The sequence below is a fragment of the Triturus cristatus genome, chromosome 4_2 (genome assembly GCF_964204655.1).
Source record: "Triturus cristatus chromosome 4_2, aTriCri1.1, whole genome shotgun sequence".
NCBI lineage: Eukaryota > Metazoa > Chordata > Amphibia > Caudata > Salamandridae > Triturus > Triturus cristatus.
Window position 1 is genome coordinate 561,470,397 of NC_140586.1, and position 15,346 is coordinate 561,485,742.

Sequence of the window (15,346 nt, forward strand, 5' to 3'; positions counted from 1 at the left end):
TTGGGAGGAAACTGTCAAAATAGATTACTGTTTTTGTTTTGAGTTTCTTGGATACGTGATGATGATTATGGGTTACATTACGATGGATTAATCACTGTTGTGCTGCTGCAGTGTTCATATTTGTAAAAAGTATTTGAAGCATTGTTTTAAAATGTTTTAGGAGTTTAGATTATTGAATTGAGTTGAATATCAGGTTTGTCGAAATCCAAGATCTCGCAATATTTGATTACTTGTCTGTCAAGTGGTGTGTTGAGCGAGGTACCGCTTACACATTGAAATGGTTTCTGAGCTAACAACTTTTTCAGGTTGTGTGTATTAGTTCGGGTTGGGGCAAGTTACTCTAGAGTGCACAGGAGCAGGCACATTAACAGGGTAGACGACTAGTGGTCGGTAATCTACTTTGTAAGGGAGTTGTTATATTGAGAGTAAGCTATCCAAATTAAACATTTTATGTTTGACTGTTCTTTTCTTTCTAAGGTAAACAGACAAGCAGTTTTATTTCGTTTTGGTGAATTAAGGAGGTTTTGCAATTGTTTTCTGGTTCATGGATGAGTTGTGCTGTCATTAATTGTTTACCCAGGAGCCGCTCTAGTATTGGTGAGATGCGACCGCGGTGCAGTGTTCCAGTTGGTTGGTTGCTGACTAAGATAGACTGTGACTGTGATAGATTGACCTTGACAGAGTAGCGCTGCGATTGATTGCTGTTCGCTAAATCGTTTTCAAGGAGGTTTCAAGCTAAATAGTGTTTATTTTGAAAAATAAAACAATGGGAAGTTTACTGATAAAGTCCAAAACTACTAATGTGTCTAGGGAGGGTCAGAAATTGGCAGCTGAAAGAACGCCAGCCTATAAAATGATGAGAGATTGGGTACTACACGGGCACTTGGATCTCTGAATGGAATAAATAGTTGGCTCATAATGAGGCTGTACAGATTCCGATGGAGGTTATTTTTAATTTTAGAAAATTGGATCTCTTGAGACGAACCATGTATCATATGAAGCCGATGCCGGGACCTATGCAGTTTGAGGCATTAAATAAATGCGATTGTATGGCTTCAGAGAAGGAGAGAAAGGAGGCTTTTAAGGAACTAAAGAGCTCATTTGGACACTAATTCAAGAATAAACTAGATCAATGGGAAAAACATTGGAGGGAGGATATGAGTGAATGTGTAAAAACATTCCCTGCTTTAGTCTCCGAAGAGAGGAAAGATTTGTTTTAAAACTCAGGATGAACAGGCTGAGGAGACAGATGAGGAAGAGAAATGTATATGTCAGCTTCTAAATTCCAGACCACCACCATACACAGACAGGCCCATAGAGACAACTCAGCCTGTTGTAGGGGTCGACAGAGGTGCTCGAGGAGATGGTGTTGTGGGACAAACTCCTATTGGAGTCATACAGAGTGTGCCTAAAGTAGCCATGATCCCAGCAGCAGTTCCTAGTACGAGTAGAGAGGTATAGTTAGAAATGGAGGCACTGGTTACTCCTTTAGGGCCAGTGACAATTGAACTATCACCACATAAAGCGATTAGTATTGGGATTTTTTTTTCAATGACACAGGGTAATGTAGATTTAAATAGGCTTTTAACATATAATACTGAGTAAATTAGATATTTGATTTAAAAAAAAAAAAAAGAAGCTGCTAGGGGGCATGGCCTAGCGATCCAACATGGTGGGCGCGAGTTAGGAGAGCTCCGCTCAGCCCATAATAAAAATCCTGCATATATCCTGTTTCGTCGGACATATACCTTCCCAAAGTCTCTCATACCTGCTGGGAATCGAGTGGGGAGCAGTCTGACCTGGAGATGAGCCGGGACCGAGGAGGTCGCATGGCTCCGGAGGCCTAGTTAGTGGAATTGAGGAGGAGCTCATTGGGCGCCAGCAGGAACTGAAGATGACGGCTGTGGCGGCGCCGGACCACTCCAGGGTCTACCAGGCTTGGCCGGGCGGAGAAACAGCCCCTGGGGACTGGCTTGGAGACTGAGTCGTGGCCGTGGACGCATCTGTGCAGCGGGGAGGCCACCCGGCGGAGACCCTTTGAGTGTCCGTGCACATCCCCCTGCCCCACGTCTTACACGGGGCTCGGCGGTTGGATCGGGCCGCATAGAGGGGGTGAGCTGCGGGCTCGCCGGGGGCTGAAATTGAGTGTGGTGCTTGCGGGAATCCAGACGGCCGGTGGTGGGACCTTTGTGACTGCGCAGGGGCCGAACTTGAGGCCCGAGGGCTGGTTTGTACGGCCCTGCTTCCCAGCTGCTGCGGGGCTGGGGCTTTCGGCGTGGGGGCTGCCACGGATGCTGTTGGGCCTCACGTGCCATGAAGAGCCATTGAGTGCAGGGGTACTATGGTCATACTGATGCATAAATACGCTGCGGCCTAGACCCGGTGCCAGTATGCTCCCGGCTGCGGGGGGATGTGTGCCGTGGGGGTCGCTGGAGAGCGGGCTGAGCGCAGGGCCTTGAATATCGCGGGCCCCAGGAGACTTATAAAGCTCTGTGTGGCAGAGAGCAGTTCTACACGGCCACTGGTGGTGCTATTGCTGGTGGCGAACAGTGACCTTACGGGGTGGGGCCTGGCTCGAGATTGTTGGATTTCATTGATATCACTGTCCTTCATCCTGTGAGGAGTCAGGCCTTGACACCCTATGCGACGTGGGACCCGGTGTGGTTGGTGAGGAGCGCTGCCCTATAGCCTCGAGGGTGCGTCTGAGAAGACCAGGGGACACCCCATGGGGGGGGGGGGAGGCACAACTGTCCGCGGAAGCAGCCAGTTTAGCTCTCAGTGCAGCTTGTGGGCAGGAAGGCCCCACCCGAGTCCCGCTTTTCAAAAGGCCCAGAGGAAGATATTGACAGCAGTGACTGCAGGGGGGAAGAGCAGCACACCACAGGCCTAGTAAACGTGGTTTGACTACGGAGCAGCCACTTTGAGAGATAGGTAACCGAAATACACAATGACGAATGGAGAAGTGTGGCTCAATGGTTAGAGGGGCAGACCCTGATGCAGAGGTCCGGCCCGGGACCAGGGTTCAATTCCCGCTTCGGCGGGTCTTGGGCTTAATTTCCTCGGACCGATATTTCTCGCCTCGGTGCCTATTCTAATCATGGGTTCCACTCTGCAACTCTGGGCAATAGCTTGCTTAATCTCCATAACGTCCATGGAAACGATCACCAGGGGTGTGGCTTCATGGATTGATGACGCGGAGGGCAGGGCCTGAAGGAACAACCTCCGCTTTGTTGGATTCCCTGAAGGGTGTGAAGGGGGGGGGGCATGGAACGGTTCCTAACTGGGCGGCTTGTGCGCTGGCTCACCACCCCCCAGAGTCGCTGTCCAGTTGCGTTGTTGTAGCAAGGGCGCACAGGGCCCTGATACAGAAGCCACCCCGAGGGCCAGACCGAGGCCAGTCATTGCGAAAATATTAAATTATCACGACAGGAATACACTCTTAAAGCAAGGCAGACTCAAGGAACCCTTGATGTTCGAGAACACTCGCATCCTCATATTTCTGGATTGCATGAGACTTGTCCAACAGAGAAGACAGTCATTCATGGCAGCCAAGGCCCGCCTGCATGAGTTGAAACTTCCCTATGCATTGCTGTATCCTGCCAGGGTGCGAGTGGTGTACCAATCCCGTACTCTATTCGTCGAATCGCCAGAAGATGTCTTTAACTGGACGGATGAGACACTGAAGATTTGGCCACGCATGCCGTCCAGGCTGGAGTCAGACTCCTCATCCAGTGAGGTCGTCCGCAGGCCACCCAAGGCCAAAATCAAAGAAACTAGGAAGTCGAGATCCCGACGCCACTCCAAATCCTGCAGCGATCCTAACAGATCTACCTTGGTGCAACAACAGGGGTCTTCGGCGTCATAGCTACATCAAGACTCTCCTGGATGAGGGACTGTCTGCGACATTGGTTCACACTGACAAAACATGAGCAGGGGCTAGTACCTCTGTTTGACTCTTAAAAGTTCAGGGGCATGCCTATTGAATATGGGCAGGTTGTTGGGAAACCATTGTTGGCTCCCGTTGGGGCCCGCAAGCCTCCTCTGCCGGGACAGATGCTTCAGCTGTTTTGAGGTATAACGGGGAATGGGGGAAGTTGGGCTACAAGTTATATATTTGCACTGTGTCACTGCCACACACAGTTACGATTCGTACACTGGTTAATAGCTGTCCCACACATTGAAACCCGGAGCCCCTTAGATGCCAGTCCCCATAGATAGGGCACAACCCCAGGCCGGGGACCTTTGGATAGTAAGCTGGAGCATCAGGGGAGCATTAGATAAAATTAAACGAGGGGCCCTACTTCAACAGGCCAAACTGTACCGAGCAGACATCCTGATGCTTCAGGAGACGCATTTAATGGGTACTAAAGCATTGTGTCTCCTCCGCTATGGTTATATTCAAGTGTTCCACTCAGGCTTCACTAGGGGATCCCGAGGGGTCGCGATTTTACTTCATCGTAGGGTCCCGTTCAAACATATCAAGACATGGACAGACATTCAAGGGAGATATGTCTTTATTAGGGGCACCATATATGAGGAGCAGGTGGTTTTGGGGTGTGTGTATGCCCCCCCCCGCACTCCCCCGCTGCTGCAATGGACATTAGTAGAGCGCATTACGTCCATGTGGGCCGATATACCAGAGGGGCTGGCAATTGTAGGGGGCGATTGGAATGATTTAATGAACTAGGCCATAGATAGATGGAGAGCAGGGGGACATCCTGTTGTTTCACACGGCACCAAACTGAACGCCTTGGTGACGGGATTGGATGGGTGGATACATGGAGGCGGCTGCATCGCGAGGAACTGGGATAAACGTGTTTCTCGACAACTCATGATTATTATTCCCGCCTTGATTATATATTTGTAACGATGGGAGCTGTTGGAAGGGTGAGAGCAGTGGAGATTCTTCCAAGGGGTCTGTCCGACCACTCCCCAGTGATTTTGACGGTGCAGTTGGGTCCCGAGAAGCAGCCTTTTCGTTGGCGTCTATCCCCCGGGCATCTGCAGGATGAAAAGTATCGGGAGCATATGGGACAGGCAATTGAGCACTATTTGGATACAAATGTGGGAACTGTAGCCGAGGCAGCAACTTTATGGGAGGCCATGAAGCCCACCCTACGGGGGGGTGAACATCTCATTCTGCGCGGCGGCACATTAAACCCGGCGAGAATCGCTCCTGCGGTCAGAAGCCCGCTTATTAGAACTAGAGCAGAGCAGTAGCGGGGAGGGAGGAAGTCTGGTGCGCCGAAAGCTGGCATTGGTGCGACAATCTCATGCCGATAGCCTGATGTATGAGGCCCGACTCGCGTGGCTAGTATCCAGCAGCAGAATTTATCAATGGGGTGACATGTCCGGTAAATTACTGCATAGACTGTGTCAGGGGGCTTTGCAACCTCAGGTTCTCCCAAATATATCGGGTCCAGATGGACAAACCATTAGTGACCTTTCCCTTATTGCAGAAAGATTTGCACTTTACTTTGGATAGCTATACACCCCTAGGGAACTCCTGAAGGAAGATACGGTACACCGCTTCCTAGCCGACTTACCGCCTTTCGCCCTTTCAGACGAGGCACGAGCAGACCTTGAACTTCCTTTTACCGACGAGGAGGTATGCACTGCGCTGGGAGACTTGAACGCTGGAAAGGCGCCGGGTCCAAATGGGCTCCCATGTGAATTTTTCAAGAAGTATTCTTCCAAATTAGGGCCTCATTATCTCCAAGTTGTCGAAGGCTAGAGACCGGGTGTGCCTACCACAAGACTGGAGACACGTTTAAGTGGTTGTATTTCATAAACCAGGACTGCCCCTTGACCAGCACGCCTCGTATCGCCCCATCTCATTGCTAAATGTTGAGGCCAAAATTCTAGCCAAGGTGTTGGCCAATCGCCTCCAAGCTCATATAACTAACTTGATCCATCCAGATCAGGCTGGTTTTCTGCCCCAGAGGGCTACTCGCCATTATATACGGCGAGCGCACACTGCCATAGCCGCTGTTCAGGGAAAGGGAGTGCCGGCCACTCTCATGCTGGCGGATATGGATAGGGCTTTTGATTCCCTTAGCTGGGTCGACCTGTTCGCACAATAAGACTGACTAAACATCGGTCCGCGATTCTTGTCATATCTAAAACTGATATATACAGATGTTACAGCGTCAGTGCCTGTTGCCGGTTCCTCCTCCTTTACATTCTCAATTGGCAGGGGCACCCGCCAGGGGTGTCCCCTGTCACCATATTTATTTGCTCTAGCCGTGGAGCCCTTGGCGGCGTGGGTGCAGATGGATGCACAAGTGGTGGGCTTTGAGTGGGACCAGAGGCTCTTGGACCGCATTGCTTTATATGCGGATGATGTCCTATTCTTTTTAACGGACATTAATAGGACGAGTATTATGCAAATTTTCAGTGAATCGTCGGGTCTGTTCAGGAATCTGTGTAAATCCACTTTGTGGGTGCTGGGGCCTTGGGCTTCGGCAGACCAGGAGATGACGGAGGGCGTGAAATACCTGGGAGTCTTCCTGTCGGATTCACCGAGTGTGGCTTGGGACAGAAAGGTGGTACCAGTGTGGTCATGGGTACGCGAGGAGATGAAAATTTGGTCACACATGCCCCTCTCCATATATGGCAGATCGACTATCTTTAAAATGGTATCATTGGCGCACCTCCTCTATCAATTACAGAACCATCCATATTCCGTATCTTCCATGTGGTTTCGTCAGGTAAATGCGGCATTAAGGCAATTTCTGTGGGCAGGGGGGGTGTCCCAGGTGGTGCTGCGGACTTGCTTCCAGTCAGTGTATTGCGGGGGGCTGGCCACGTCAGATGGCCAATCGTACTACATGGCATCTCCTGGTGTTAAATGAATGGTGGTATGGGGACAGGAAGGACCCCGCTTATGCAGTGAAGTGAAGGTGCATGGGGGAATCCACCCTAAATACCATTTTGTATTTGGCGACATTGCGCAATTCTCTTCCGCCGGCTACTTGGGTGGTATTCCAAGTATAGAAACAATCTCTCTGCAGAATGAGGTGGTGGAATAAGTTGACTAGGGAAATCCCACTGTGGCACAATGGTTGTTTCCACAGCTGGCTGTGTTATCCGGATTTCAAGGGTGGGATAATATAGGAATATCAAAGTTAGGAGATGTAATGGGAGGCTCGGCACTGAAAGCGTTCCAAGATGTGCAACAAGAGTACCAGATGCCAAGAACTCAGGTTTATAATAACCTTCAATTTCGGCATGCCATTTACCCTAGTATCTCGGGGTTAGAGGCACTTCCTAAATTCAGTCCAATTGAAGCCAAGGTCTCCGTGGGCGATTTACAGGACCACAAAATATCAAAGATATATCAGTCCCTGGTGACCCATAGCGCCAATACTTTGGATTAACTCAGAGAGGCATGGGCTGGTGACAGCCAATTAGATGGTGACGATTGGACGAACGCACTGGCTTCTCCTAGGGAAGCAGCGATAGCAATGCGATTGCGCCTTGTTAAATTTAAATACCTTCACCGGTTTTACTATACCCGGCTCAGGCTGTTGTGGGCGGGCCTGGTCACATCCACGATATGCCTGCGCTGTGGTCAGGAGGAGGGGTCCCTGATGCATACCATTTGGCATTGTAAAGCACTCACAAAATTTTGAAGAGGGGTAATGGTCTGTCTAACGGATGTGTTGGGGTGGGAGCTCCCTTCCTCACCCAGATTGGTAATCCTGCATATTATGGAGGGTATAGGAGGCAACATTTACAAGAGACACTTGCTATTGCTGGGGCTGTCATTGGCTCAAAGGATTATAGCAAGGATGTGGAAAGTGACGACCCCCTTTCTCTCTCGGCATGGAAAAAGGGGCTGGACTTCTGCATGGGGTTAGAGGTCCCAATATTCAAGGCCAGGGGTTGCCCACACAAGCATCCCAAAATCTGGAAGAGATGGGCAGATTATCGAGGCCTAGACTTGGACTCGGTGCCCCAAGCGGATTCATTGGTATCTACGTTATGTGGACCCTTGGGGTAGGAGACCTATAGGGTGGTGAGGGACTTGATTTGTGGGGATGGATGATGCAGTGGCAAACTAAACGCAGTAGTGAGTTAGTGCAATGGGGGTTCAATGTGTTTATGTTGTATTATTTTTTTATTTATTATCGATAAGAAAAATGTATACCTCCGTCGTCAATGATAATCATTTGCAATGTCTTATAATGCAGATGTTTCCTGGGTCAAGGAGCTCCGCAATGTACATGACTATGGATACAATAAAATGTTTAAAAAAAAAAAACGCTGCCAGATGTGCTAATGAAGCCCATGAATAATTAAAAGTGTTAGCTGATGGATTTGAAGTTGACCACCAAATTAAAAATGTGAAACTGAATTATAAAATGGAATTGACACATGATGAAATAAGAGAGACGGGCTTGATCACTTTAAGAGAAAACATGGGATTGGAGTGATTTGAAGAAATATAGAGAAAGTTGGAAGAGAAGTGCCAAAAATAGAAAAAAATGAAGGGGCTTGAGGGAACCCCAAGGAATTTTGCAAGTGACTCCGAAGTAGCAATCTGTTCAGTACTGGAGTTTCCCTTGAACGAGGTTCATGGTGGGAATTTGGTACATTTGTGTTGAATTAGAGCTGGTTTGTATGCTTTTATGCATAATTTTCCAGCGCTTCGAGAAGATCGAGCAGAGTGGTATGATGAAATTATGAAGTGGACCAGTATTTCCCTGACGTTGTGGATCGATTTTAAATTGTTATTTGAAATTGTGATTCACAGAGATTTGTGACTGGAATGCAGAGTTGATGTTGTGTGACAGGCATAAGAGCTGGCAAGGGTTGGTCTAAATAATGCACTGCCTACAGAAGTAGCAGTAAATAAAAGGCTGTCGTTGAATATTTGAAAAAAATTAATTCCAAAAAGAGAGACAAATTCTAAGAGTCTGAGAACCACACAGTGGCCGAAAGAGTCAGTCCATTCTTATTATGATATGAGAGATTGATGCACATTTATAAGAAGCACATCGGAGTCGAAGATCACAAGAAAGATGGCACTAGTGGTTTTTTTCTGCATTCATGATCGGTTAAGGTCAGAAATTAGCAACCATAGTCAGCAAAGTTAATTGTGTTGGGCAGGCAAAGAGCTTAGGTGAGATATTGATGTTGGAGAAAAACAGTAGTGATTATTTTGAAACAAAGCAGAAAAGGTTCACAGAGAAACTGATGATTCCATAGACGAAACAAGGAGCCAGATTCAAATGGGTTTAAATATTAATTTTATGCATAATGGAATGAATTAAGTGATTAAATGAACGCAAGGTGGTATGAATGATGGAATAAACTTGAATGTTGTAATGTTGAAAGAATACGGTGTTTCGTTGTGGGAGAATCGGGCAGAGGGAGTGTAGGCAGGATCCAAACAGGATTCAATAGATTCAGAGCAAGCTCCACAAATGCAGAGAAATGTTGGGATGGTGAATAGGTGGACTACAGATCAGAATGTAAAAAAAATCAGAAATCATTTCAAGTACCCATGCCTTCAGCTCCAGTGATGCAGCAGAATGAGATATGAAATGCCACAAAGTGCAGGGTATCCGCAGAATGCAATGATCCTAAATGATAAGTTGTCTTTTGAGTAGTTTACAATGACTGTGCCAGAGGGGGAGGAGGGTTGCCTACTTGTTGGAATCCTAGAGGTAGATCAAAGTGGCCCTTTAATTGATGAAGTAGTCAATGGCCACTTCCTTTCATTTTTATTTGATACAAGAGCTACCCGTTCTACAGTTTATATTATGGAAGTCCCAAACCTACCCCTCTCAGGAAGACCAGTCCAAGTTGTAGGGATCAGCAATAAACAAATTATCAATCAGATTACAGAATGTCCCAGTTAAAATTGGTCAAATTAGAGAGTAGAGAACCAGTTTATATTACGTGATTCAAGCACTGTGGATCTTCTTGGAAAGAGCCTTCTTTGCAAGTTGATTTGTATAATCTGTTGCACACCGAATGGTGTTGCAATTGAAACACAAGATGAGGACTCAGTTTTTAAACTCGGTACAGAAGACTTACAAGTTGAGTTATACCCAGTGATGACAAAAGAAAACCTACCTCTGGGTTTAGGACACACTGTCAGAGTTGTGGGGTTACACTGGTAAATAGATTGGATTGAGTAAGGGAGCAAAACCAGTTACAATACAAGACAAATCCAGATGCAATGTTCCCAATAGTGAGACAGTACAAGCGTACAAGACTGGCAAAGCCAATAGGTCTGGCTTACATGTTTATTGCGGACTAAAGAAAATGTCAGCTACAGTTAAAAAAATATATACTTTCTGTAGTCTGTGCATCTACAGGAAAAATAATTTAATGTGTGATGATTCAGTGTACTTTGTGAGGTAAAATTGTTTCTGACACATTACAAAGCAGTCACTATGAGATGCAGAATGATAGATATAACATAAAGCCAATAGCATGAGGTGAGAGGGTAATACCCCTCTGCCCAAGCCAAAACTCTTTGTATATTGTAAAATATTGGTATCAGTAAGTCTTGGAGATTGCTGGGCTGTCAATCCAGACCTAACAAGCAGTTTTCTTTAGTCCAATGTTATAGAGGTCATGGAGTTTGGGAAGGGTCCACCTACATGGAATAAAGCTTGGTGGTCAACTGAGGAAGGCAACTAGCCCCTCCAATTTGCTAAGGCGAGAATCTTGGTCGTGATGTTCGACAACCAGTTAAACTTCACAGGACAGATCAATCTCCTGACATTCTCATACTTCTTTCTATTGAAGTTCTATGTAAGATCCTGCCTTTTTATTCCTTAGGATCTCAGAAAAACGGTAATAGGTACACTTATCCTTTCAAAAATAGACTACGGCAACCAATTGTTTTTAGGCATTGACAAGTATCGGACAGCTAAACTACAGTCATTGGAGAATGCCGCAACACGAGTACTACTTAACATCCCTAAATACAACTCCATCTCTGCTAGAAATAGGCAGCTTCATTGGCTTCTGATTCAACAACTTGTCGAATTTAAAGCTCTTTGTTTGGTACATAAGGCGCACTATTGTGGGGGAGCCATGGACATGCAGAAACTATTTCTCTGGTACTCCCCATGTCGGAATCTTGGATCAGCCAACACAGGGCTAATTCAGATCACTAAAATCCAAAAAGCAAGATGGGGAGGGAAAAGCCTATCCTACCGGGCAGCCAAACTCTGGAACAGGCTGCCGATCACTATTAGGCTACAGCCTAATAGGCTTCAGTTTAGGAGAATGGTCAAGATTTGGCTACTTCCCCCCCCCCCCCCCAAATAATCTCCGTTATACGCATGGACACGCATGACACGTCATTCTCAGCGCCATGATGCCTCGGCATTTGTGCGCTTTATAAATACGTTACTTACTTACTTACAAACAATCTCCAACTTTGTTTGACAATGTCTGCTTGGATTTTAATACCTACTGCAACACCATTCAGCAGATGGTCTTTTTTAACAGCCTTTATCTCAACAGATTTCCAGTTATTCACTTGATTTATCAAGCTTTAGAAAGATGGACATTTCTTAGGCTTCCAGGATATCTACAGCTTGCAAAAGATGGGCCTTTATCAGATTTCCATGATATTACATCCTATACATCTGCTCCCCTGAGAATACCTTCCATGTTCTCTGTACTGGGACTCATCCATAAATCAACATTAATTACTCTGGTTGTTTCCTTGAATGTAAAGACTAATATTCAAAACTCTTCAGCAGGTGCGAAGTCTGAGATTCAAAAAATCAAAGGCTTCTAGGCTCAAAGTATTTTGAAATGTATAAACCTTAAACTAAGTCAACTTTTTTGACTCCCTTCTGCATTGCAAATAGGAGGGGCGTGAAAGAGGTGTGTTCCTCCTTTTTGTGAGTTGCAAAGGCCGTATCAAAGCAGAAGACTGCAGTTGCAACCGCAAACCACTGAATAGCTACCGGCCACCAAGTTGGAGTATAAGCTGCTCCTGCGGGATTGCTTCTCTGTATGGTGCATTCTCAATGTGCCTATTTGGGGAGCAAGCAGTGTTCCAGGGAACCCCTGTATGCTCCTCTTGATGCCTTCCTTGGATTACAGAATGCATCCTACGAGAAATTAATAAGGTATGAACTTTTGTGCCCTCCTGTAAATTCACATTTTGCTATGTGGCTCATTAATACATTAGTCGCATTGCAAAATGTAGGCCAAATTGGGATCCACTCAGTATTCAAAAACACCACGGCATTACAACCTGTAATTTTGAACATCAGGCCTATAATCACCACCCATATGAGACCTGTTGCACATTACAGTTGACCCCCATTTGGCTTCCTACGTTTCCAAACTAATCGGACCAACAGTCATGTGTTCCTGTCCAACTCCAGTTGGGAGTTCTCATCGGGCAGATTTGCATGGTCAGCAATCTACTCTCTGGCTTAAATATTTCCCTCTCTGAGCCATTGTGCAACATATTGGAGCTGTGCCGTCATATGATATGGTTCGTAGTTTAAAAGTCCCACACAACTCCTGCAACAGTAGCTGCCACATTTGCTATCAGGAAGTGCAAGAATGAGACAGCCTGAAGATAAGCCACCTTCTTCTCTTGCATCTAGGAATTAGAACTCCATTCAGTTGTATCTATTTAATTTCTGAAAAGACATTGAATGCCCATAGTAAGGGAACATCTCTATGTTAGAGTGGCACATTATCTTTGAAGGTGCTATTTGAAGAATCTGTTACCTATAGGCAAGTTTTACTTGTATTGCCCTTGGATCCCTCCCACTTTATATGCAGCATTCTATTACTTTGTGGCAAGGTTTGTGCTTTATTACTACACTTTCATGCACACACATATAGCAGCAGTTTGAGAAAGAACTCTGTTGGTGTTTTCATTGCCTGCGTCTTATATTATGTTCGGGAATAGCTTGAACTCCGGTCTACATCTGACAGGTATGACTAATGAGACAATCCAAATTTTGGATTTAATAGTGTGTAAAATATTTAATTTCCATAAGCGACATGACTTGATTGTGCAAGATTTATTATATGTGAACATCAATTCAATTCAATTGAGGATGTACTTTGTGTGTTCTGTACATTGAATACGCATCCTGCTCTCTGGCTAAGTGTTTAATCATGGTTTACAATTAACCTAAATCTTGAACCATATTATGTTTTCCTGCACTCAAATCAGTCTTTCTTCTACTCTTTTGTACAATGTTGAACATATTTGTAGATGATTCTTCGAACAAATTGTTGAGATAATGTGAGAATGCAAGTTATCGGCCCTATAATCTCCTCATACTAAAATCCCATTAAATGAATTTTAATCCCAATAATGATGATGGGATAGTTTATGATCTGTTTTTTTACTTTTAGTAATGAAAAGAAGATTGTATGTCAAACAGCAGTAGACTTCTCATACAGATCTACTGCTTTGTGACCTGTGGTCTTTTTTTTTTGTTTAACTTATTGGAAGTATTTAATGCTTCATGCACACAAGTCCATTCATGAAGAACTGTAAATGAACTTTCAGTGCTTTGTTTGCTTGAATAAGATTACATTGGCTTGCTAAGTGTTCTTTGTCTCTTTGACCTATAGGGAATTAAAGCAGGAATTGCAGCGCAGCGAGGAAGAGATTGCTAAAAGAGAAGAAGAACTGATGCACCTCCAAGATGATGGTGAAGCCAAGTCAGTGCAGCTCAGTCATATGGAAATGGTTTTAGAACACACACAAGCTGACTTGGATAAAAAGATTGCAATTGGTAGGTCAATATTCACTCTTATAGAGCAAAATGTATTTCATATGTTGCCTAAGAATATCTTACCTTGCATGTGTCTGTCTCCTTTATTCTCAGTGTATGGTAATGGTACCACCTTATAGATGGTACTGTGCACCTGTTCCACATTTGCGGTGTAAAACCTGGCTTCCTTACTGATGGTCTTGCTCCTATTGCATTACTTAAATCTACTAGAACCCTGTGCATGAAGGCAGAAAGAAACAACTCTTACTCCACTTCTCAGGACCCTCTCCTCTATCAGGGCAAGACCATAATGAGAGCTCTATGCCTTGTCTTTCTTTTTAACATTTTCTAGCACACAATGGATCAAGGGTGAAGAATCCTTGAAGATAAGGAAAGGTGTATGGGCTGAGCAAGGGAATTAAAGACTAAAGACTTTTTAAGTAAGCATTACCTTCTTATTACCTTCCTCGTCTCAGACGTTATGGATCTCCCCAAGCAATAAGCCTAAGACCCACCTTCTTATCACCTTCCTCGTCTCAGACTTTAAGGCTCTCCCCAAGCAACAAGCCTAAGACCCAATACCGTAGCAATAAGAAAACGCTCCCACACCAGGGGAAATGCTGAATATCTAATTAATGAAGTGATCACAAAAGCAGAATGTAACTGTTTCAAGCTGAGAGCACAATGGAAAGCACCCTGGCCCTGAAATTAAGATACTCCTTACGCCTATCTTTCAACCTGTAATGAGAAAGAGTTGCCTAAGCATTGCTTTACTGATATGCATAACATAATCATCTGCATCTACCCAAGGGGCAGCCATCCCAAAAGTGAATCTACCCTGCACAGCCACAGGCAGATGCTGTCGAAGACATCTTAATTTTGATGCAGTGGCTAATGTTTGAAGTGGTAGCTTTCCTTCCTCAATGAAAGGCTGAAAATTGGTGAGCAAGTTGTCATTTTGTCTTCAAACAGAAGGCTTGGGAAAGTAAATGCTTGCCACTCTAGTGATGGGCGCCTAAGCACTTATTTCTCTCATATACAATGAGGAAATTTGAAGACTTTATTATTAATTTTTTTTTAACTAAATTTAGTTTCAGTAAAGTGACGCGTCTGCAACCTCTGTAGGTCATCTTCAAAAAAGAATGTCGATCTCATTACCTCCTTTTTTGTATCCATATTTCACTCGTGTGGTAGTCCTCTAAATGAGTCTGCCTTTGAGTGGTTTTGGGTTGGGAGCTGTGTCTACAACCGACATCGATTTTCATCCCCTAGAATGGACTCTGTTAATGTGGCTATGCTTGGAGATTTCAGTTTTGAATTGGAGTTGTAAAGAACAAAAGAGGACAGGTTGGATGAAAGCCTTGTGGAGGAGTAACATATAATGACGGATTATACAGAAATCAGAAATGGCAGTCAAAAAGTGTGAGAGAAGCGGGGGTGAATTAAGATAGGGTTAGGCAATGTTTGTTGAGTTGAGGGAGGCCTGCTTATTGTACTCCAGGTATGACCCTCTGCAGGTTATCCGCCTGTCCCACTGCTCCCCCTTGAGACTCCATTTATTGGAGAGCTCCAGATAATTATTTGTGGTCTTATCCAAAGCCTAGGAACTGCTCTCC

At 45.2% G+C, this 15,346-nt stretch overlaps 1 protein-coding gene across 3 annotated transcripts in view; it reads left to right on the plus strand.

The window, feature by feature from the left end:
• CCDC18 (coiled-coil domain containing 18) overlaps positions 1-15,346 on the plus strand; it is a 1,105,805-nt gene that overhangs the window by 643,528 nt on the left and 446,931 nt on the right. For all 3 annotated transcript variants that reach the window (XM_085602201.1, XM_085602202.1, XM_085602203.1), the window contains one exon: positions 13,588-13,751. In XM_085602201.1, coding sequence (XP_085458327.1) covers positions 13,588-13,751 — 164 coding nt within the window. The remainder of the gene's footprint in view (positions 1-13,587; positions 13,752-15,346) is intronic.